At 38.5% G+C, this 22,479-nt stretch overlaps 1 protein-coding gene across 2 annotated transcripts in view; it reads right to left on the bottom strand.

The window, feature by feature from the left end:
- Positions 1–22,479, bottom strand: part of FOCAD (focadhesin) — a 150,801-nt gene that overhangs the window by 39,918 nt on the left and 88,404 nt on the right. For both annotated transcript variants that reach the window (XM_089487868.1, XM_089487874.1), the window contains exons 22-26: positions 8,397–8,489; positions 6,204–6,292; positions 3,892–3,933; positions 3,159–3,267; positions 2,487–2,603 (exon numbers count right to left, since the gene is read on the bottom strand). In XM_089487868.1, the coding sequence (XP_089343994.1) occupies positions 2,487–2,603; positions 3,159–3,267; positions 3,892–3,933; positions 6,204–6,292; positions 8,397–8,489 (450 nt within the window). The remainder of the gene's footprint in view (positions 1–2,486; positions 2,604–3,158; positions 3,268–3,891; positions 3,934–6,203; positions 6,293–8,396; positions 8,490–22,479) is intronic.

The following is a 22,479-nucleotide window of genomic DNA, read 5'->3' as shown; positions in this document are numbered from 1 at the left end:
TGTTAATTAATTCAATAATTATAGCTTTACTGGAATTTAAAGTCTGCGGGGTGGGGGCATTCTACACCTATAGAATAGCTTTATTAAGGGCTGAAATATTTGCAATACTAGCAGAGAAGTCAAAATTCAAGGTGATTAAAGGGCTTTAAAATTAATAATCATTTCAAGATTTTAATATATATGTGTATGTGTGTTTTTTTGAATGGTAATCCTCCCCCACACACACCTACTTTGGGCACTCAAGGAAGGTTATATCATTTAGAGAAAAAGCCAAATTCTGCCTCCCTCCTCTCAGTGAGTAAACAAAGCAATACAACCTTAAAATACACATTAAGATTACAATCATATAATACTTACCAAAGCCCCACTGAGCTAAATCAAACTTACTTCTGAGTATACATGTATAGGTATACATCGTAATAAACACAATATCACCCCTACCCCACCCCACGCTAACAGTATGATGACTTGATTACACAAACACAAACAGAAATGGATAGCTAGGAATAAAAAAGAGATACCAAATCAAACAAGAGGCATTGGGAAGGGAAGTGACATTTGTGAGAAAACTGTGAAATTTATCCCCATAAATATGGGGAAAGCATACTGTTTATAATGAATACACACACACACACAGAGTGCAATACAGCTTGAAGTATTCATGCTGGGTATCTCAAGTAATCCTTTGGGAACAATTTGGTGTCCAGATGCCTCAGGCAATTAACAACCAGATGTACAGTACCTCTCTGGCAAGTTAAAAACTTTCACTCATCAACAGAATACTACTGCAGCTACTCAGGACCAACTAACAAGAAGATCATGTCAAAGCAGGAGATCCTTCCATAGTGGACAGCCCATTTGAACGTGTGGTTGGCAAATCCCCCTGTGACATCTGGTGACAGGTCTTCAATAAGCCACTTACTGGAGCAGTAGTGACAATTACAGGATTGCCAAACAGAAAACTGGTGACAGCCCCTGTACCTTTAATGGTTTTGTAGAAGGCATTCCAGCTGATGTTGTTTGTCAGGCAGCATGTAATAAGCAACACCTGTTGAAATTCCCTTTTCTACACAGTCATTAAAGGCACAAAAGCCCTCTCCAGTTTTATCTCTGGCAACCCTAATAACAAACCAACTCTCATTCACCCTTCTATCCTTACAGAGTTACTAGGTTAAGTAGAACAATATACATAGACACACACAGTCTTTGTACATCAGGACAACCTGATTTACCTGGAGCTTTGTAACAATCCTATATCTCAACTGAGGAAACAGAGTGATTGGTTTCAAAATTTCAGTAAGGTAAAGAAGCTCTCCTTCATTGCTGCCTCAGAACTACCAGCACAAAAAAGCTACAAAAAGGAACAACCTATGCTCCAAACCCATGTGGGAAAATATGAAGAAAGGGGGAAGTGTGTAGAACTATGGAAGCAGCATATTACAATCTTGCTTGTGCACCCATGGCCAATTCTGTAGAGACATATTCTGAAAATATATACAACTGCTCACCACTCTTCCCAGAAATCAGAAATAATAAGTTCCAGAAAAAGGAAAAAAAAGTGGCATTTGTTCCTGAAGTTAAATGAACTTCTCTTCTTATATCTAAGAAGAAAGAGCCTGAACTGTTGTTATTTTCTGGGCCAAAAGTCACCTCTGGTTACATTCACTCCACAGTCTGAAACTAACCACAACCAATTCTTGTTAAGTGCCATCAAGTCACTTTTGATTTATGTCGACTCCATGAACAAGAGACCTCCAGGTAACCCTATCATCAACAGGCTTGGGCAAGATATTAAAATAATGCCCTTGCCCTCAATTTGGATTTGGAAGTCCATCAAAGTGATCTAAGGACCTCATCTAAGGCAGGAGGCAGCAACATTTGACCCTCCAGACATTTTGTCCAACAACTCCTATCAGTACCACGCAACAAGGCCTGTGGTAATGGATTTTGGGAGTTGTAGTCCAAAGGTTATCCATCCCAGATTCATTTTCTGTTTCATCCTGTGAGGATGAAACAAAATTATCACCCAAAAATCTTACCCATGTATATCATATTCTTCATGTCACAACACTGTCAGTTTCTGAATTATCCTAGCCTTGCTTTATATCTACCTACAATACCCCGGGGGGGGGGGGGGGGCGGGGGATCCCAAATGTTATGAAGGAGAGGGACAGAACTCAAAATGGTGATGGACCTTTTGACATCTGCAGCCTCAAGCTGCTTGCAAGATGTAGTCTGGCTCCAAGTCACCTCTAACCTGTCTACTGCTGCTCACCCAACTTAAGACTCACTTCCAATTTCACTCCATTATCTTTCCCAATAATTCATTTCTTTCACACCACAGCGTCACCTCACACTGTCCCTATGCAGGAGAGGTTCATGTTCCAAGGAAGACTGTGAAATTCAAACCTATTTCTTCTCCACCTATAACAAGGTGCAATAACCATTCATTTCAACTTTTCCATGTAAAATGTATGCAGACCTACCTGGTAAAACCATGGGAAGACTTGGCCTTTGGGGCGATAATGACTATCTACAATGCTAAGCAGCGTATCAATCACCATGGAGATCCAGTGCTTTGTCAAAAGAAAGTCTGGCTCAGTCTGAAGGCAACAACAAAAGAGTCATAAGAACCTAATAGCCCAAACTCAACTAAATATTTGCCCATTTATTTTTAACTTCAGGACATGTTTCCCTTAAGAACAAAAATTCAACAGCTATTGCCCCAATTCTGAGAAGCTTTCTGTTATTCGAAAGGCAGAAATTATCCAAATTTTAGCAATGTTTAATATTGGACATAATTATAGAGACTGCAAAGTAATAAAGGGAGGGGAGGAAAACAGTCTCCAAGTATCAGTTGGGGGTATAAATACTTTAACACAGAAGGTATACAGAAATATTGATGTCAATGGAATTTTTTTCTATGCAGTTATGATTTAGACTGAAATCTTAATAGACAAAATGTGTACATTTTGCCAGTTATCATACTAAGTTTTATTAACTAATAACCTGTCCATTTTTCAATAAAATTTCAGACAAATTAATTTAAATCTGGCCTATCTGATTGCATTCTGTATCAAAAGCAGTGCAGAAGAGACTTCATATTTAAGTATGCGTGTTGAACATTATGACATAGAGATAAAGGAGCTTTAACTCACATCAAACTGTTTTTCCATGTCTGAAGAAAGCCCTTTCTCATGTTTGGCTACAACAACTGCAAGACCTGTTAAGGCTAGGAGACAATTTCCTTTTACCACTGGGCTTTCCCTGTTGAAAGCAATTCATCAGTTGTAAATGAAAGTAGGGGAAAACACCAGCAAAATGTGTGTGGCAGGAGGGTGAACAGAATTCAAATAATCAGGTAGGTCATAAATGACTAAACACAGTTATAGATTCCATCTGGTGTTCAAGAGTAAAACATCAGATTGCTTCTGACATTTTACAGTTACACAGCAAAAACTTATCCTATAACTTATTGTCATAATGTAATGTAGTTATGGATCAATTATTTGGGAAAGGAATTAATTGAAAAAAACTGTTAATTTGTAACTACTGGTAGTTACTTCCAAGCTCTGCCTTCAGAAGTACATTTTGGTTCAAAACTTGGCTATACACATCAAATCATATCAAGGTTAGCTTTTCAGGTAAGCAGAGCGAACAATTTTTGTAAAGGGTTTCAGCTCAGAATAACAAAAAGCAGGAAGTTCTGCGAGGAGAGGCTCACCAGGCTGAAGCTTGGAAAGATGTCTGGATGTTACAAATTAAACTCATTTTTAGAATGTCCTGTATACCAAGAAAGTGGGAATCTACCTACCGTAATCAGACTATTTTACATTGAATGAGAAAACAGATCTTATAAAAAAATATTCTTGTTAAGAAAAAAAATCTTACTTTGAAGCACCCTTGATTACATCAGTCAGCATATCTCTGACCCTGTTAAAAGAGGAAAACAAGAAGCAATATCTGTAAAGTCATGTTATTGCATTGGTATGGATATACTAATGAAAACAATGTATACATTTCACTGGGTATCCACAAGCCTTTAGATAGCCTCAAAGTTTTTGAAAGGAGTGGCAAACAAGATCTTATTAATGGGGTGATGGATTTGCAGTATTCTGTTATAAATTTATTCCTCCATCCTGCCAGCATTTGGGCCTAATTTAGAGGTTTTGTTTCTTGCCTATAAACCCCTAGCCAGCCTGAAACTAGGACATCTGAAAGACTCATTCCTCCAAAATGAACCTGCCTGCAGTTTGCAATTTTCTGCAAAAGTCCTGTTTTGTTTTTTCAGGAAGATAAACTAGCTTAGAAGGAACAGGGAACTGTGCCTTTTCTGTCGCTACAACATGACTGTGGAACTTCCTTCCTGAGTAGGTTCATTTGGATTCATCCTTGTTCCCTTTCAGGTGGTCAGTTAAAACATTTGGTTCCATATTTAAAAACAAAGAAACAAAGAAGAGTTGGGTTATATTCCTGGGATGGTCTGAAGGTAACTCTGCTTTTAACCTGGTTGTTGTTAGAGTAGAAAAGTAATACATCTCTTTAAATAAGGAAATAAATAAATAGAAATGGCCCTCAGGATTATGCTCTGTACTTATTCGGGCCTGTTGTACTTAGTTAATTTCATCTGAAATTTGCCCCAAGAAGAGGGAAATCAGTATACTAACATTCAGTTTCTGTTTATAATGAAAATAAAGAAATCCAGCAATATTTATTGTTGCCGCTGTGTGCCTTCAAGTCATTTCCAACTTACAGCAATCCTAAAATGAACCTAACACGAGGTTTTCTTTGCAAAATTTGTTCAAAAGGGATTTGTTTTTGCCTTTCTCTAAGGCTGAGAGAGTGTGCCCTGTCCAAGGCTACCCAGTGGTATTCCATGATCAACTAGGGAACTGAAACCTGGTCTCCAGGGTCATATCCAATGCTCAAACATCATGCTGGCTTTCAAAATAACTACATTCAGCCCTACATCCAAAGCTCTCAGGATGGTTCACAATAAGACAATAAATAATAACAGTAATTTTAAAAGACTAAAAATATATTAACTAATTTGTCAGTCAAAAACCAGGCTATGTAAAACGATTTAAAGCCATTTAAAACAGTACCAATCAGAACACATGGACAAACTAAATAAAATCAGTTAGGCTTTTTATTGCTAAGAAGTACAAGCACAAATAAACAGAGCTTGCATTCTGCAAAGATGACCAGACCTTTCTATCTACTACTGGAAACCAGCCACACTTTAAACTGACTTTAAGTGGATAGAAAATGCAGGGGCAATGGAATACCCACAGTGCAACAATGAAGTAGGAGGCTTTATTGTAAGATAAACATGGTTCCTGTTGTGGATGCGTAGGTCTACAGGTATAATAATTTCCAGCTTTATAGTTAGTACAAAAGCAATTTTGTTTTTTCACAGTACAGATCAAATTCTTTGAGCACTCTGTAGTTATTGTGGTGCCATGCATTATGAGTCTTGGCTTCTAGACAGCAAGAAAAACTAATCATTTTTGACATGTTTTAAAGTGGAAATCATGCAGCCTTCCAGATGTTGTTGGACTACAAGTTCCTGCAACTCTAGCCAGAATAACCAATGGTAATGAAATCTGGGAGTTGTAGTCCAACCACAAGTGGAAGGTGACATCACTCTCATCCCTGGTTTAAAGGCTCAATCGATTAAACACACACACATATTGTGAAAGAGAGATAGAGAGAATGCATAGGCAAACTAATTGGGTACATTTTAATGGTGACAGGAGAGATTTTTTCAAAAAATAACCCACACACCCAGCTATGCTGAACACTCTATATAAGACATGAAAGGTTTAGCATCACTGTCATATTAATGCTGTCTTTTAAAAGTACCTTTTCCATCACTATTCATCACCTGGACACTCAGAAAGAGATTTCTATACTAAAGCAAAGCAAGCAAAGGTCACCACTCCCCATGGTCATCATTTTCCAGCCAGAAGAAGTACAAGATGAAAAAGGACAGTAGCTGCTGGTAAGTCAATAAAGTCTTCTTACCTACAATACATTGTCTTTGCTATTTCCTTTTACAGCAAAAGATCATATCTGGTTTCCATCATTAACACTTATACAGTCAGGGAAACGTACAACTCTGAATCCTTTGCCCTCCTTGCTTTTTCCCTACTTACCCACCACTATTTCAAATGACGAGGAGCAGACAGGCATTCCCTTACCAGAGCCAGGCTGTAAATTGTTTGTATTGCACTTCTTCAGGTCCCTCTTTTCCATGCTTTAACTGCATCTCCAACTCAGCTTGCCTTCCCTTGTACAATCACAACATAAATCAGCAGGAGACCTTACATAGGTAGCAATCCAAAGATTTCTATGGGGAACACTTGCATAACAGATGTAACCTTTCCCCTGAGGTCCACTCTACAATCACATCAAATTGCCCTTTATAGAGCCTTCTAGCATAATAAACTGTGTGTTAAGTGATGAAATCTGAGTTTTTACTTTTTGAGGATTGTGGATGTACTTATGCCATAAGCCTATATAAAATCACTTAGTCCCATTAATGGCATTCATTGTCTTTGAGCCTAACACTCTTGGATATTTGGACATTTCTGCGGCCATGTGGGCTTGGGAATTAGAATCACAATGATATTGGGAAAGTAAAATCTCCCTATACCATTAAAAATAATTTGTTATGTGATTTGTTCTTCCCATAGTTCATCTACCTACAGTAGTTAAAAAGAAAATTTATAGTCTCTGTTGAAACATCATTTCTTAGATCACAATTCTAAAATCTACAAGAAAGTTTCCCAAGTAAATAGAGTAGGAAAATAGGAATAAGGGACTTCTTAAAAACCCTTTTCTACCTGTGTGGCGAGATGATCTACAGATTAAAAATTGCTGTTTTATATGAGTTATTAAGTCTTTGTGGGAAAGTATGTGAGAATAAGCTTCTTGTCAGTAATTCATCATACTTAAGTGGTATGCCTACTGACATCATGTGATACTAAAAACGGATTCTAAAACGGAAATAATGATTTCTAAAGGCAGGTTCCTATTATAATGAGAGCTGTATGGTGAATTTGCATTACTAATGCTATCTCTTCAGTCATTGAGACTTGGATGGGTATGTGTTATCCCAGTCTTGTGGGTAAACCAACATATGCATATACCTGTATTATGGTATTCTCCAAAACTTCTTTTGAAAACTGATTAAAATGAATTCAACCCACCTTGAACTACTCATAAGAAAGGAATAGGCTGAACTAAACAAAAAGTTAATATTGTATTATCTTTTTAAAATGAAGTAGGGAATGAAATTCAATCATATTAATACAAGTTGAACATCCCTTATCCAGAGTTCTGAAATCCCAAATACTCCAAAATCCAACATTGTCCATATGGGTAGCTGAGATAGTGACACCTTTGCCTTCTGATGGTTCAGTGCACACAAACTTTGTTTCATACACAAAGTTATTAAAAATATTGTGTATAAAATTACCTTCAGGCTATGTGTATAAGGTGTATACAAAACATAAATTAATTTCATTTTTAGACCTGGGTCCCATCTTCAAGATATCTCATTATGTACAGTATATGCAAATAGTCCAAAATTCAAAAAGATCCAAAATCAACAACACTTCTGTTCCCAAGCATTTTGGATAATGGAGACTCAACCTGTATACCCAAAATCTGGAGATGAAAGATATTATGCTGGATCTTGGGATCTTTGACAATACCTGGATTCTATGTAGCTCTTACAACCATTTGTGTGCGTATGTCTGTATGTTAAATGCAGACATAGGATTCTATTTATAATTGCATCCAACCAGACTTCCACTCACATAGAGAGATTTCTCTTTGCTCTCTTCTTCACTTCAATGTGTCTGCTCCAGGCAGTCCCTCATCCCTCCATAGCAGATGGGGAGAGTGATGCATAGGGGGAAAGGGAATTTCATTCCATTAGCAGATTCTGTTCTGCTGGTTGAAATCTTAACCACTGATTTTGAGTCAAGGTGGCTGATTATAATAAGGATGGCTGGATGAAAAGTAGACAAGGTGCATTACTGTTGAACATATGTATCCAGTCAACATAGCTGGCTGGATGTCATCCACCCAGATATAAATACATGCACAGGAAGGGCAAGCACAGCCCAATGGGACCAATGGTCAGTCCATCCCTGTTAGAGGCTAGAAGGATACAACTGACTAGATACAACTCTCAGTTAAAAGTGAGATCAATAGAACTTACAACTACAACCAACCCCTTAGTCTTTACGTGAGAACTAATTAATCAGAGAGTTATCAGTTGGCAGGAAGAGATAATTCTCCTCAAATCATTCTGAATCAGATTTGAAAATAAATCCCACAACCCTGTATTATGAAGGTTACAGGGAGGAATCAAGTCTTTATACCTGTAAAATGGCATGATATGTTCTCTCCATAAATCCTGCCCAGGACTGAGGCAGCAGCAGAGAGCGGTGCCACTCTGAAGGCTGAATGTTTACCTGCATAACCAAACAGAAGAGACTTGTGTATGTCAAAGAACAAAACAAAAATAAGGAAATGCTTTAAGTCCCTGAGATGAGAAAACACAATTCACATTTAGATTAGGAGTTTGACCAATGACACCCTGTTTGTGCACTGTCCATTTCAATCTAGATTGGTAGACTTCCTTTTTACAGCATTTTTCATACAAAGAGACCATGGTCCAAATAATTGCACAACTAATTCTGAGAGGCTAGCTGTCTTCTGAAGGCTTGCATTCTTCCATCACAGATAGCAAATTCCTTCTGGAACTGAGGCTGCAAATCCTGTGTTTACTTATCTAGGACTAAGCCCCACTGAATTTACTTTGGAGAAAACAGCCATAAATATTGGAAGGGGATGAGGCTTTCAAAAAGTAGTTTGTATCGCAAAATAAAGATATTTCATTCAAATTCAAAACATCTAAACCCTTCTGGGTGTGCTCATGGCTCATAGTTTGGTGTATGTAAACCAGACTTCTGGATCCCAGTTACAGTTTCCATAGTAAAGTCAATCTCTTTCATCTAATAGGCTGCATTGAAATTTGACCATTTAAATTATCAAGTGTATTACTAATTTTCAATATAATCCATAACATGCAGTAAAAAGTCCAATAATTTATACGCCTAAAAAAACTTTTCTTACCATCTAAGCATGTTAACCAAATCACATATCATGATTGAATAGTTTTACCAAACGTTGCATAGCTGAAGAAATCCAGAAGCAGAGAAGTTTGTTTAAAAAAAAAGAAAGAAAGAACACAGCAGCTTCACATTTCTTCTTTTCAAATGTTGTCATTATTACAGCAATTTAAAAGAAAACCATTGCTCAGGGTTGTTTCTGTTTGCAGTAGAACTTCAAAGCCCAAAGCTTAAAAAAAAGAGCACTGTAATTAAAATGACTGCTGTGCATTGTTATGTCTCATAATATTCTATGGCAGGCAAAAGAATTAGCTTTTTGTTTCCGGTGTCCAATTATTTCTACTGTTGGCCTCAACTGAAAACATTAAAAGTTGTCATGACAGCCATTTGGAGCCTATTAAAAACAAGTTATTAGATCTCAGCAGTTTTCAGAACAATATAACTTCAGTACAGTATCTTCAGTTGTGCAAGCCATTAAAAAAACAAAAGGAAAAAGAAAAGAATGAAAAAAGAAAACACCAGAACGAGTTGTTAGTAAAATCTGCCTTCTTACCATATTTACTTGAAATTTGAAGTAAAATAATAGCCAGCTGGTATAACTTGTTTATTTATGTACTAAATCAGTTATAGATTGCTTTTGGAGCATAAGGCTGCTGAGATCATACATGGAAAAATATTAATTTTAAAACAAAAGCAATAAAAATAATCCACAATACTGCTGCTGCTGTTCAAGTTATTTCCAACTTATGGTATCCCTAAGGCAACTTATGGTGTTTTCTTGGCAAGATTTGTTCAGAAGAGGTTTGGCCATTGTCATCCTCTGAGAGAGTGTGACTTGCTCAAGGTCACCCAGTGGGTTTCATGGCCAAGCCGGAAATTGAATCCTGGTCTCCAGAGTTCAAAATGTATCCAGAGATGACTTTTCTTTCACCAGCCTCCGCTTTTTCTATAATTTCCACTTTGTTGGCCAGAATTATATATCTATGCTTCTTTAACATGTTGGCATAGCTGGTGAAAGCAGCTGAATTGCCTTGCCTTTTGCTTTGTGTTTTGTTGTTTGTGCATGGTCAGTTACAAAATCTGGAAGCAGCTGCTGTTCACCTTGCCTGTTGTGGGCAGGCATACACAGCTTCAGTAGGATCAGCTAGAGTAGAATTCGATTCTTTTCCAGCTCAGGCTTTATCACAGTGTTTACTGCAAGTATACTGCTACAATACAACACCAACATTCCATGTTCATTTAGCTCTCCTTCACTAACCTCCCAATGCCCATTAAAAATTATTCCTTCTAGACAGAGGTGGAAGGAAAAACAGGGCCAGTTGAGTATAAAATGACTTTGTAAAAAGGAGCTTCTCTTCATTAGAGGCTTTGTTAACAGAGGTACATCTGTACATCCAAAAGAACCCCCAAGTGAATGGGAACCACTTGCTTGGTGATACTTCACTTGTATCACTACCACAATGGTGGGGAAGTCTGCCTGTGCTGAATTTTCCCTTCTATAAAACTTCAGCATTACCATCCTAAATGGGAACTTGAAAGCAAGTACTGAACTTGTGAACTTACTTTACTTCAGCATGTTGAGTTTCGGGGGTTAGGGTTGTGGCAACTCCAGTTAAGAGGCATGTCTTCTCAAAGACATTATTGAAAGAACAGGAAGGTAATTGTTGGCCCACGGAGTTCAAACTAGTGGCAAGGCTTTATTTTCTTTCTTTTTTTTAAAAAAAAATCCTTTCCAGACATCCCCAATTTGAATAGATGACCCATAGTTCTTCTACTACTGAAATGTACTTTCAAAGACACTCTGCCAGGTCTTATTTACCAGACAATAAAACAACATGTTAGTGCTTCAGGGAGAGTTAAAGGATGAGTTTTAAGTCACTTTGAGTCAGGCTTGAACAATTGCAGGGTTTAGAATGAAGTGCAACTCTAAACAGAACATGGCTTATTGAAACCATGTTGCATGCTCTCATAGGAAATTAATGCAAAATTATATGAGAAATATCCTCTTAATCTGTTCTTGTTGACAGACACTATACACTTTAACTTGGACAGTATCTAGACTCTAGAGGACTACTTAAGAGGGCTAGGACCATTACTGTCCCAATTTGGTACAGGTACCTAAAAATATGAGGATATTACATATCTGCTGCACATGCCACTTATTCATCCACACTGGCCCAATTCAGATGCTTATCTGGACCAAAGATCCTATGCCCATTGCCCAATAAAGGGGTGAGTCAATGTATTCCATCAATTTGCACTTAATACAATACAGCATAACACAAGGTGAGTCTCTCTTATCCTGTCTTGGATTTCAGATTTTTGGGGATGTTGGAATACCTGTATATGCATATACCATACATGAGATAACTTGGAGTTGGGACTCAAGTTAAAACATGAAATTCATTAATGTATCATGTACACCTTATATACATTCTGCTTCTTGAGATGGGAGGGAATCAATCTGGTTTGAATTCATGGGGTAAAATGGCCACTGTTGGGAGTGCTCCATCCAGCTCAGGAACACATCAGGGACAAAAAGTTAAATGCCCTCTCCATGTATGCTGTGCTATGAATCCAGACTGGATGCCCCTGGAACCAGTAGCAGCTGGTGGCTTACATGGGGAAATGAATCTGCTATGGATTTTAGTCATATATTAGCTAGTCATGATGCTGAATACTTCTTGGGAATCTGTTTTGGGAACAGGGCATAGACTCCATTCTTCTGATGTCACCATTCATATTCATCAAAATATATGCTGATTTTCTACCCATGTGGGACCCAATACAGTTTCCCAAACAATTAAAGCTAAAAACATAATAATGAAACTAAAACAGAGCCAGTATAGTGTAGTTTATTTTCACTAGACTATGACTCTGGAGATCAGGGTTCAAATCCCAGCTCAGCCATGTAAACTCACTGGGTGACCTTGAGCAAATCACACTCTCTCAGCCTCAGGGGATGGCAATGGCAAACCTCATCCGAAGAAACCTGGGGGGGAAATCATGGCAGGTTCACTTTAGGGCCGCCATATGTCACAAACAACTTGCAGTCACACAACAACAACAAAAATTAAAACACAATTAAAATATCATCATATTAAAATCATGAATTATTTATAAAATTATTTTAAAATATATGACAGGGAAAGTTAGATTACCCTTTCAACCCCATGCACCCATATGCTGCCCCCTTGCTTCCCACAATTGTCCATTCCTATGGTAGGTGAAAGGAACCAGATTTTCAACTATTCAACACAGTTCAGTTCCAAATACCAGTATTTAATACACTTTATCTTTATCCAAGGCATGCTGCATCTTAAAGTAACAGAAACAAATGGTGCCCACGTCTGAATCTGACTTCAGCACTAGCAAATAAAGCTTAGAAAAGTTACTGTTTTGGAGGTCCAACCCCTAAAGTAACTTTTCTAAGCTCTGTAGAAAAATCAATGACAGGGAGAGATTAAGGTGAATGACCAGTGGGGGGATGTTGCTGCCCTCTAATATCTTCCACCTGAGGCAGTCGCCTCACTCTGCTTTCCAAGAGAGTCCATCTTCTTCCCATGCCAACAACTTGGGCTGGCTGCCGAACCTAAAGATGCCAGTAGTTCCTATCTTCAAGACTGTCTGAACATTTTATGGTGCTCTGATGGGATTCTGTGATGTTTAAAAATATTCCTGGACTCACTAATCATAAACACATTCTCCCAAGCTGCTTTATATATAACAAAAATTAAACACTGCTTCAGTATTCTAATGGTGGTGCTCTGTTTCTCCACACATGCTTGGATTCCTTTTATAATCCCTATATATGTTTTGCTCTTCTATAAGGTATGTATATCACTACAAAGCTAAGCCAGGTTTTCTTTTTATGAATGTTTAACATTCTACAGGCATATGACATGGGGCACCAGGGAATAATATTTCAAACAACAAATATGTTTCAGATTAAGCATCTTTAGTATTAGGCATTTTGACATTTATACCAATGCAACATTGTATTTACATTTCAAAGAAGTTTAAGCACCAAAGATTTTTAAAAGAATGTATGCGTGTGTGTGTATCTGTTGTTTGTGTGCCTTCAATTCATTTCTATTTTATGGTGACTTTAAGGCTAATCTGTCATGGGATTTTCTTGCAAGATTTATTCAGAGGGGGTTTGTACATCCCCTGAGGCTGAGAGAGTGTGACTTGCCCAAGGTCACCAAGTGGTTTCCATGGCTGAGCAGGGATTCAAACCCTGGTCTCCAGAGTTGTAGTCCAACACTCAAAACACTACACCACGCTGGTTCTCATTCACACACACACACATCTCAGAGAGAGAAGGATAAAAATAAATGTTTTAGTCTGCATGAAATTCAAGTTACTGCTTCAAACTACCAATTCAACTAAAGCAAACAATGAGAGTTTAAGTAATTCATAGGGGAAAGAACAGCTGATAATAGTGGATCCCATTTTTAATGAAGGTCTAACCATGGTCCAGAACACTTGGCAGATATTATCCAGTTTGAGACTGCTTTAACTGCCCTGGCTCAGTGCTAGGGAATCCTAGGAACTGTAGTTTATTGTGGCACAGAGCTCTTTGACAGAGAAGGCTAAATATCTCAGAAAACTACAGTTCCTGTTATCTGGAAGAAAACATGTTAAAGAATTATGTTTTTAAGATAGTTAAAACTGGAGTAATAAAGGTGACAAAGCACTATGGTTTTGTGTTATAATTAAGTCATGTGAGAGGAAGATTAGGTGGATAATGAATATAGGATGAAATGTAAATGGGTTAATATGAATGAAGAATGTTGGTTTATGGAGGATATAAGGAAGGAAAAGAATCATGGAATGGTGAAGAAAAGAAGAAAGACTGCAGAAGCAAGAAAGATGAAAGAATGCTGAAAACTATTCCAGAACAAAAGAAAAGAAAGAGAACTGTACGAAATTTCATTTTGTGTGAATCTTTTTTAAAAATGTAAGAAATGTGAATAAAAAGTATTAAAACAAAAACCCCTACAGTCCCCAGAATTCCCTAGCACTGAGCCAGGGCAGTCAAAGTGGTCTCAAACTGGATTATTCCTGCAGTGTGTTTTGGAGCCATGTTTACTTAAAATACATTTGATTCCCCAACTCTCTATTCCAAACAATAATTATATTACATTTGTTAAAATATTACTCCTTAAAGTATTTCAGTTGTCAAATAAAGCCCAAAAGGAAGCACAAAGGAAAAAATCCCTGAAGGAAGTAAAAAAAAACAAAAACAGGTTGATGTGCATGTACATTTGTGTGCATAAGGGAAAAAAAGAAAAAAGATGGATATTTGCACTCTTTGGTATGTAGAATAATAAAAACAAAACAAAACATGGAAGTCACTTCATTTGAACAAGGAGGAGAACTTTTCATTTTCTTTTGAGGGTCATATTCCTTCAGGGATAATTTGCCAGAGACTGAGCGGTGCAGAGAAGGACTGAAGCTGGGTTGCCTCTTTTTCTCTTTGTCTTCCACCTATCTTTCCTTGACATCTCAATCACGTCTCCAGAAGGTGGAACCGAGTGCTTACAAATAGCCTTTAGCAGTGGTAATATTTATTGCAGTCACAGACCCAAAAATATACTACAGAAGTTTTAAAAGGACCAGACAGCAAAAAGAGGCCTTTTGAGATTAGGGGAGTATTCATACTGCAGAGTTAAAGCAGTATGACACCACTTTACCTCCCATGATTCTATACTATACTATACTACAGATTCTATACTACAGAATCCTGGGATTTGTATTTTGTTGAGGCACCCGAACTCATTGACAGGTACCTCACCAAACAACAAACATAGGGATTCTACAGGATGGAGCCATGACAGTTAAAGTTGTGTCAAACTGCTTTAATTCTGCAGTGTGGATACATCTTAGGACAAGGACTGCAAATGACAGAGACCTGGTTTTCCCAGTCCCCTGTTATAAGATGAAGTATACCTTACTCTTGGAATAGAGTCAAGGTTCTTGCTGAAATTCTCTCCATTTTGCCCTTCCCCAGACGAAAGTGCAACATGCCTGACAAATCTGCACATTTGCATGGTTAGCAATATGTTTCAGAAAAACATAATAGGCACAAAATTAAGTATACACTTTTAAAATGGGAATGACTGTAACTGTGTGTAATAGAAAATGCACACAAACACACTTTAGGCAGGGGTGGAAATACATACAAAAATGTATTCATTAGGAACAGTGTGCAAATAAATGCATACATCGTGGAAAATGCATACAGAGAATATGTATAAATGTCTATAGCAAAAGAAAAAGAAAGACTGACGTCCTGTTTAGCAGTTACTAAATTGTAAGCCGGACATAGGATCTTGTAACTGCTGGGAATTCACATTTACAGTCATGACTCACGAATGATTGAACATGATCCCCAAAATCTATCCTTGCAGCCTGGTAGCTTCTGATTTGGATTTCCTGCATGGCAGGGGGTTGGACTGGATGGCCCGTGCGGTCTCTTCCAACTCTATGATTCCATAATTCTATGAGGTTCGGCAGATCAATGCAATGGGAAATGACACCGGCAGTGCTCTCCCAGTCACAGGTCACACTGAGACAAGCAGTTGCCTCCTGCTGCCTGTTCTTAAAACACCATACTGCAACATACTACATTCCCCAGTGTCCCAATCTTCAGAGCCTCAGAAGCACTTCAGTCATGCTGTCAAAGTAGTTTTTTCTTTGGGGGGTGGGGTGGGGGGGATCATCAGCTATAACTACTGCTCTACTGTTGCAGTTATGCTGATGATGCAGAATTTCAACAACTGTCTCAAACCAGTGATCGTACAGAAATGTAAATGGGATATGCGCCAAATCTGAAATGAAAAGTCTTACAGCTCCCAACCAGATTCATATTAATCCCAAATCGGACCTCTGAACAATAACCAATGACAGTTGCAGGAGGATGACAAAGTTAGGAATTTGATAAGGCTAAAGTCTGCTAAGGAACCCAGTACCTGTATCTCAACACCACAAACATTTTGACTTTATATAAGAGCATCCGAGTTGGCCAAAGGCACTCTGAGAAAATTCTCAGTTTGCAATCTCAGCCTCATTCAAGTTAAGGCAGCCAGCAGGGATGCCTTATTAAAAATCCTAGAGCTGATGGTGATAAAAAGAATTAGTTATAAAAAGAAAAGAAAAGAAGAAGAAGCAACAACTGCTTTACAACTGCTTCTCTGGTCTGTTAATGCATTCCATTTGTTTTTTTCAGGGTGATAAAGCAGTGCTGTTGTTGTTGTTTTTTAAATCAGAGCATGGAAGAGTTACCCAGCGAAACGTAATGCATTCCACATTTTTCACATCTAATTTTACAACACAGTACTCAATACTTACAAATAAAAAGTATCTCAACATATGGTTATCACACTACTGCCAATGCTCTTTTAGCCCAAAGAATAACTAACATTACAGTGGTGCCTCCACATCCGCTGGGATTAGGGGTGAAGCAAACAATCCCCATGAATGTAAAAAAAACACAAATTAAAAAAACACTATTCTTTTTACCTAAGAGAGCACCTCTCTAGGAATTTCCAGGTCCTCCACTGCAACTCTATGGTCAACATCTGCCAGAAGTTGATCACAGAATTATGCTAGAGGACCTACAAATGCCTAGAGAAGTGTTTTCTCTAGGAATGTCTAGCACAATTCTATGTTAAATTTCTGGCACAACTGCACTAGAAGACTAAGAGATTCCTAGAGAGAACATATTAATCAAAACTGCAAATAATCAAATTTGCAAATGTCAAAGCTGCAAATGTGGAGGCCCAACTGTACTTGCTGTTGACAGATTGGCTCTGCTGGCGTAGTTATGCTGACAGTTCAGTGGAAAGTGACAATGAAAGTAAGAGGGGAAATTCCCCAATGGCAATAGCAGAGAAGAAAAAGAAAAAGCAGGCCATGACAGAGGAGGAAACTGGTTCTAAACTATCTACTCCTCAAATGTCCAGCTTCAGGAAAGGGGTCCCACAGAACCAAACCAGCATGGGAAGGATGGCTTAGACAACTATCTGTCCCACAACATGGTCAATTGTTCAAACTGCTCATCCTCCAAAAAGCAAGCATTTCTGGATTTTGATTTAGGAGATTCCAATTCCCACTGCTACTACCACCACTTGCTCCCCATGTGAAACAGAACCCTCTCATACATATAAGCAGGGTGCTCCTATAGTATCCCTGCCTATGCAAAAAGTACAATTCTTCTGACATTCTCTTTAAAGCACTAAAACATGATCACTGTTCCAGTAAGCAATATGCTGTGGAGAAACTTTATCAATATTAAAGTATTACTTCCAAGCTCTGCTTTTCATCTTCCCTGGAAGGAAGCAATAGTAGCTGTACGGCAACACAATGAACCCTAAATACAAAATGTCACACCTTTCTGTGGTCATCTCCCTTCTTGTCAAAGAAATGTCAGTGCATTTCCTAAAAATAAAACTGCCATTTCAAGTTACTATATCAGGAGTGAGGAAACGATTGCTATCTTCTCATCCAACAGAAAAATTATAATGCACAACACAGCTATTATCTGTACATTTCAGAAATGTATTTCATGTGAAAGCCATACTTTCCTCACATTATTTTCTCAATTCGATTTACTTATTCCTCCTCCCATGTACACACACCAGTCTCAGAGTTAGCAGAAGAATGTATATGCATGTTCTGGGTTCCTGCCAAACCAAAATGAATGAAAGAAAAGAAATGTAGGATCAGACAAAACAAAAATCTTGAGTTTAGGAAGTGGAATACTGATAAATATGTCACTTTTTAGAAGGTGAAAAATAAACACATCCTTGTTACAAGAACAAAATTGTTGTTATGAGGGGGAAAAGTTACAGGGGGGAGGCTTAATTTCAACTAGAACTGAGAATCATCTTAAGTGTGTGTGCATGTGTGCTAAGTAGATCATTAACGGGCTTGAGTTGAGGGAAACAAGCCCATGACATTGATTATATTTATTGGATGTGATATTCCCAATGTCTGTTATTTTTTTCCTGAGGGACCACAGCAGTAAGAGTCAAGCTGCTTTGTGTTCAGCTACAACAACTGAAATTATATATGCTATCAAAGCCAGTTGGGTAATGGTCTAGGAGGTTGATGATGATAGCCTCTTGCTAGTCGAGAGGTTCATGTAGGACATGGCTGATGACAGTGAGACACTCTTGGTGAAACACATTTTTGAGATACATATCTATGCCTGGTGGAAGGCGGGAACCTGGTTTTAGTACAGGCAATCTTTGGTCATTCTATGGGATGATCTGTGAAGGCAGGGTACAGAGGGAAACAAACCCTGTTTATTCTCAGTAGCTTTCAATATCGTTGACTGTGGGCTGGGATATGGCGGAACTAGTCTTATAGCAGATCTGTTCCTGCTTGGACAACTGATTTTGAGATGTAGTGTTGGGGAATTATTGCTCTGTTCAGTGCTAGATGTGCTGCTGGGTTTCTCTGGGTGTTTTCAGTCTCCATAAACTTTTCAACATATACTATATATGCTTGTGTACAAGTTGAAACATTTTTGATGAAAAATTGACCCCAGAACCTGAGGTTGACTTATAAATGGGTCAATACTAGAACAGGGATCCAGTGCAAAAGCAGTGACCAGAGGCAGAGGCGAGAAGCCCCTCAAGGCATGGAAGCAGCACCAAACACTCCATTACCCCTCACTTGCCCAAAGTGGAGAAACCCTTCTTCCTTTCTTCTTTCCTTCATCACCTTCCTTTTTGAATCAAGCAGCATACAACAGCAATGTGGGGGAGCCCAGAGAAAGACTGTGATGGCCATTTTTAATAGGGGACTTCCTAGATAAGCCTTGTGAGGCTTGGCAATCCTTCTGCAGAGAGGCGTATACAGTAAGCCCCTATTTAAAAAGGCTACCACAGTCTTTATTCAGGCTCCCTCATACTGCTGAACACTGCACTGGCTGAAAAAGAAGGTGAGGAAAGAGAGAGGGCTGCCTTTGTTTTTCCAGTTTGGACAAGGGAGGGGTAATGGGATGAAAGCGCTGCTTCCACACCAAGAAGGGCTTCTCACCTCTGCCTCTTATCATTACTTTTGCACTGGGTCCCTAATAAATGCAGGTTGTGTTGTTGTCTCCACCGCCCCCTTTTTTCAGGTCACATTCTTATTCCTTATTTATATTCCTCTCTGTGTATTTGTATAGATGTAGGCATTTTAGATCAGCAATGCCATTTACACAATCCACACTGTAACCCCTTAAACAGATCCTCTCCTTCTCTTTACCTCTTCCTAAGTATGTTCCCTCTGTGCATTTTTAAAAGAAGATGAAAAGATTTGTTTGTTATGCACCCATATTATTATTATTATTATTATTATTATTATTATGCAATGGGCCCTTGGTGTCCACCAGGGTTTGTTTTCAAGACCACCACCACCACCACCACCCCCCCCCACATTGGATACCAAAATCCATGGATGCTCAAGTTCCATTGAATACAGTGGGGTAATAAAATTATGTCCCTCATATGAAATGTCAAAATCAAGGTTTGCTCATTGAAATGTATTTTTTTTTTTTTTTAGTATTTTCAAGCTGTGGATGTTGGAATCCATGGATAAAAAATTTGCAGCTATGGAGGGCTGACTGTATTTTCTTATATCCCACCTTTCTCCCAATATAGGGACTCAAGATGGTGAACAACAAGTCCTTGACTTGTTAAGTCCCTGACCTGTCCATGGGTCATAGCAAAATACATAATTTTGGTTCTAAAACCTGCCTTGGACTTATACACGAGGTCAACTTATACACGATTATATATGGTATATGAAACCACTGAGAAAGATTATCCAGAGATATGATCTGAGATGTCATAATTATGAAGATGACTCAGTTCTCTACCACCTCTTTCTTCATTTGTACAAGTGAAACAGCTCATGTTCTGAATGCCAATAAATTGAGACTCAGTCCAGCAAAGAAAACCATACTGTATGCAGTTGGTTTATATGCAGATCTATGGTATTCACTTTTTGCTGATTTCAGAGAGTGATTCGCTTCTGCTAAAGCAGGAATAGCTAATTGTGGGAGGCAAGGGGGGGCCCATCAGTTCACCGCGCCAGAGACCCTGGAGGAAGACATTTCCCTGCCACATTCCTCACTGAAAAAACACTCATTTTTACCACAAAATAGCCCAAATACCGTTTAGAGGAAGAGAGTAGTGTTTACATCATATTTTAACCCACCCACAAACCATCTTGGGCTCAAGAGATTTTATTTTAATAACAGGAAGTGTCTAGAAGTCACTTCTTATTCATTTCCTGGTTTTTTTTTAAGGGCATTAGGGACATTCGTGGACTTTTTTTTACTCTTGAGATGCCCTCAGAGCCACAGAAATGAGCCTGGGACTGCATGTAGCCCCGTAGACCACATTTTGCCCATCCCTACCCTAAAGGAGCGGATGTGTAACTTGGGGTGTTCTAGGATCCTTCCTTGTCACAAGAAAAACAGGTGGCTTGGATGATTGGATGCTTTTATCAGCTCAGATCAATATATCAACAGCAACTGGAACTGTACCTGGAAAAAGTTAGCCTTACAACTGTTAAACTCTCATTTCAGTTACTGAAATGTGCTGCATGTGGAACTGCTTCATGGTTGAGGAATTACAGTTGTCTAAAAACAGGAGAAATAGGCTGTGGACTGGGAATGGCTAATATGATCACATTAAGTCTATGCTTTGTCATCCACAAAGATAAATCCATTTCTGGGCCCAGTTCCAAATGAGGGGTTAAATTTTAAATGCCATTTTTTAACCCAACTCTGGGGACTTGAACCATTTATACCATTTTACCCATCATGATTCAACCCAAGATGCTGCCTAGCTCTTCCTGGCTTCTCCTCCAGATGCTCTGTGAGTGTCCTGACGTTATACCCAAGTGAACCACACCACAACCACACCATAAATTGCTCATGAAGTTGTCTCTTTTCTGTCTCAGCATTAATTGGGGAGACAGCTTCAAGTAAGAAGCTGCCAATTACTGACCATAAAGTAAATTTAATACATCTATTTAGAGATCTCTCTCTCTCTCAAATAGTCATTACCCTTCCATGCAAGAAAACCACATATATACATTACGTCTGTCACATGATGTGAGTCAAAAACATACATGTTCATTCTGTGGTTTCTTTAGTGAAATAAATCCTTGTCACAAATTATTATGTGTACTCAAAGACTTTCCAAAACTGCAGTATTCATTTAGACTTTTATCGGACAGAAACGAACGTTGGTACGTGTCCAACAGCAAGTACACCAATAAAAAACAGCTTCAACAGAAAAACTGAGTGGAAGTGACTTTACCTCCATATGATCCCTGCCCCACATGCTCCCTTAACAAGACTCCTCACTCTTACTTCTACCTCTCCTCCCTCTGCCTTTTATATAACCAAAATTCTGCTGTGGAAGGTTTCCATGGAGAGCTCATGGGAGGTGCATAAAGAGGGGGATTTAATCCATCCAGGTTCTACTGATGGACCTGGTTCAAATGGTGTACTTGCTGTTGGATCCTGAACAATGAATTTTGCATTTGTAATATTTTAAACGAAGCTAAACTGAGGTTGAACTGGAGATTGCAAAGGCAGCCACTGTATCTTCATCTCTTTTGCCCAACACATGACATAACAACTTTGCACTAAAACACAGAGACTCATTCAGCTCTTTAATATGTGTTTGGACTGCACTTCCCAGCAGCCCTAGTCAGCAGAGACAATGGTGAGGAATACTGGGAGATGTGGTTCAACAACATCCAGAGAGCCCCACAAGCACAAATAAGCAGCAAATGATAGAGGGATCGTAAAATTTACAGCACAGTTAAATAATGCCCATAGACAGGTTATCACTAGACATTATGGCAGCTGGGAAGGAGAAAGGAAGCAATGCAAGTACAGGACTATGGTTTTAAGTGGCAGCCAGCCTAAACAATGCTACAGAAAGATGGAAATCCTTTTGATAAAATAATTGGGATGGCTACTGTCTCATCTGGAAAGCACTGTCTCCTCCAATAGGAATTGATTTTATGACTCCTGCTTCATGCAAAACCAAATCTTCAGTCACTTTTTTCTTAACCTGTCCTATAGTATACCTGTTACATAAAGAGATGCGGAGGAATCACAGGAATAATGAAACAGAGCACCATGCTTGACTTCATGAATATAACATTATCCTGAAGGCAGTTTTGATATGTACAGCTTTTGATAAGCCTCCTTCCAGAAATATTTACATAAGAAACTCTCTGTCACACAAAAGGAATATTTGTGCTTTCCCATTGTGGCTATCACTCATGCAAACACCAGAAATGGTTA

The sequence above is a fragment of the Sceloporus occidentalis genome, unplaced genomic scaffold, assembly GCF_023333645.1.
Source record: "Sceloporus occidentalis isolate IW3139 unplaced genomic scaffold, rSceOcc1.0.p SCAF_1, whole genome shotgun sequence".
NCBI classification, from domain to species: Eukaryota; Metazoa; Chordata; class Lepidosauria; order Squamata; family Phrynosomatidae; genus Sceloporus; species Sceloporus occidentalis.
Note: the sequence above shows the minus strand (reverse complement) of the source record. Positions and strands in the feature narration are given on the sequence as shown.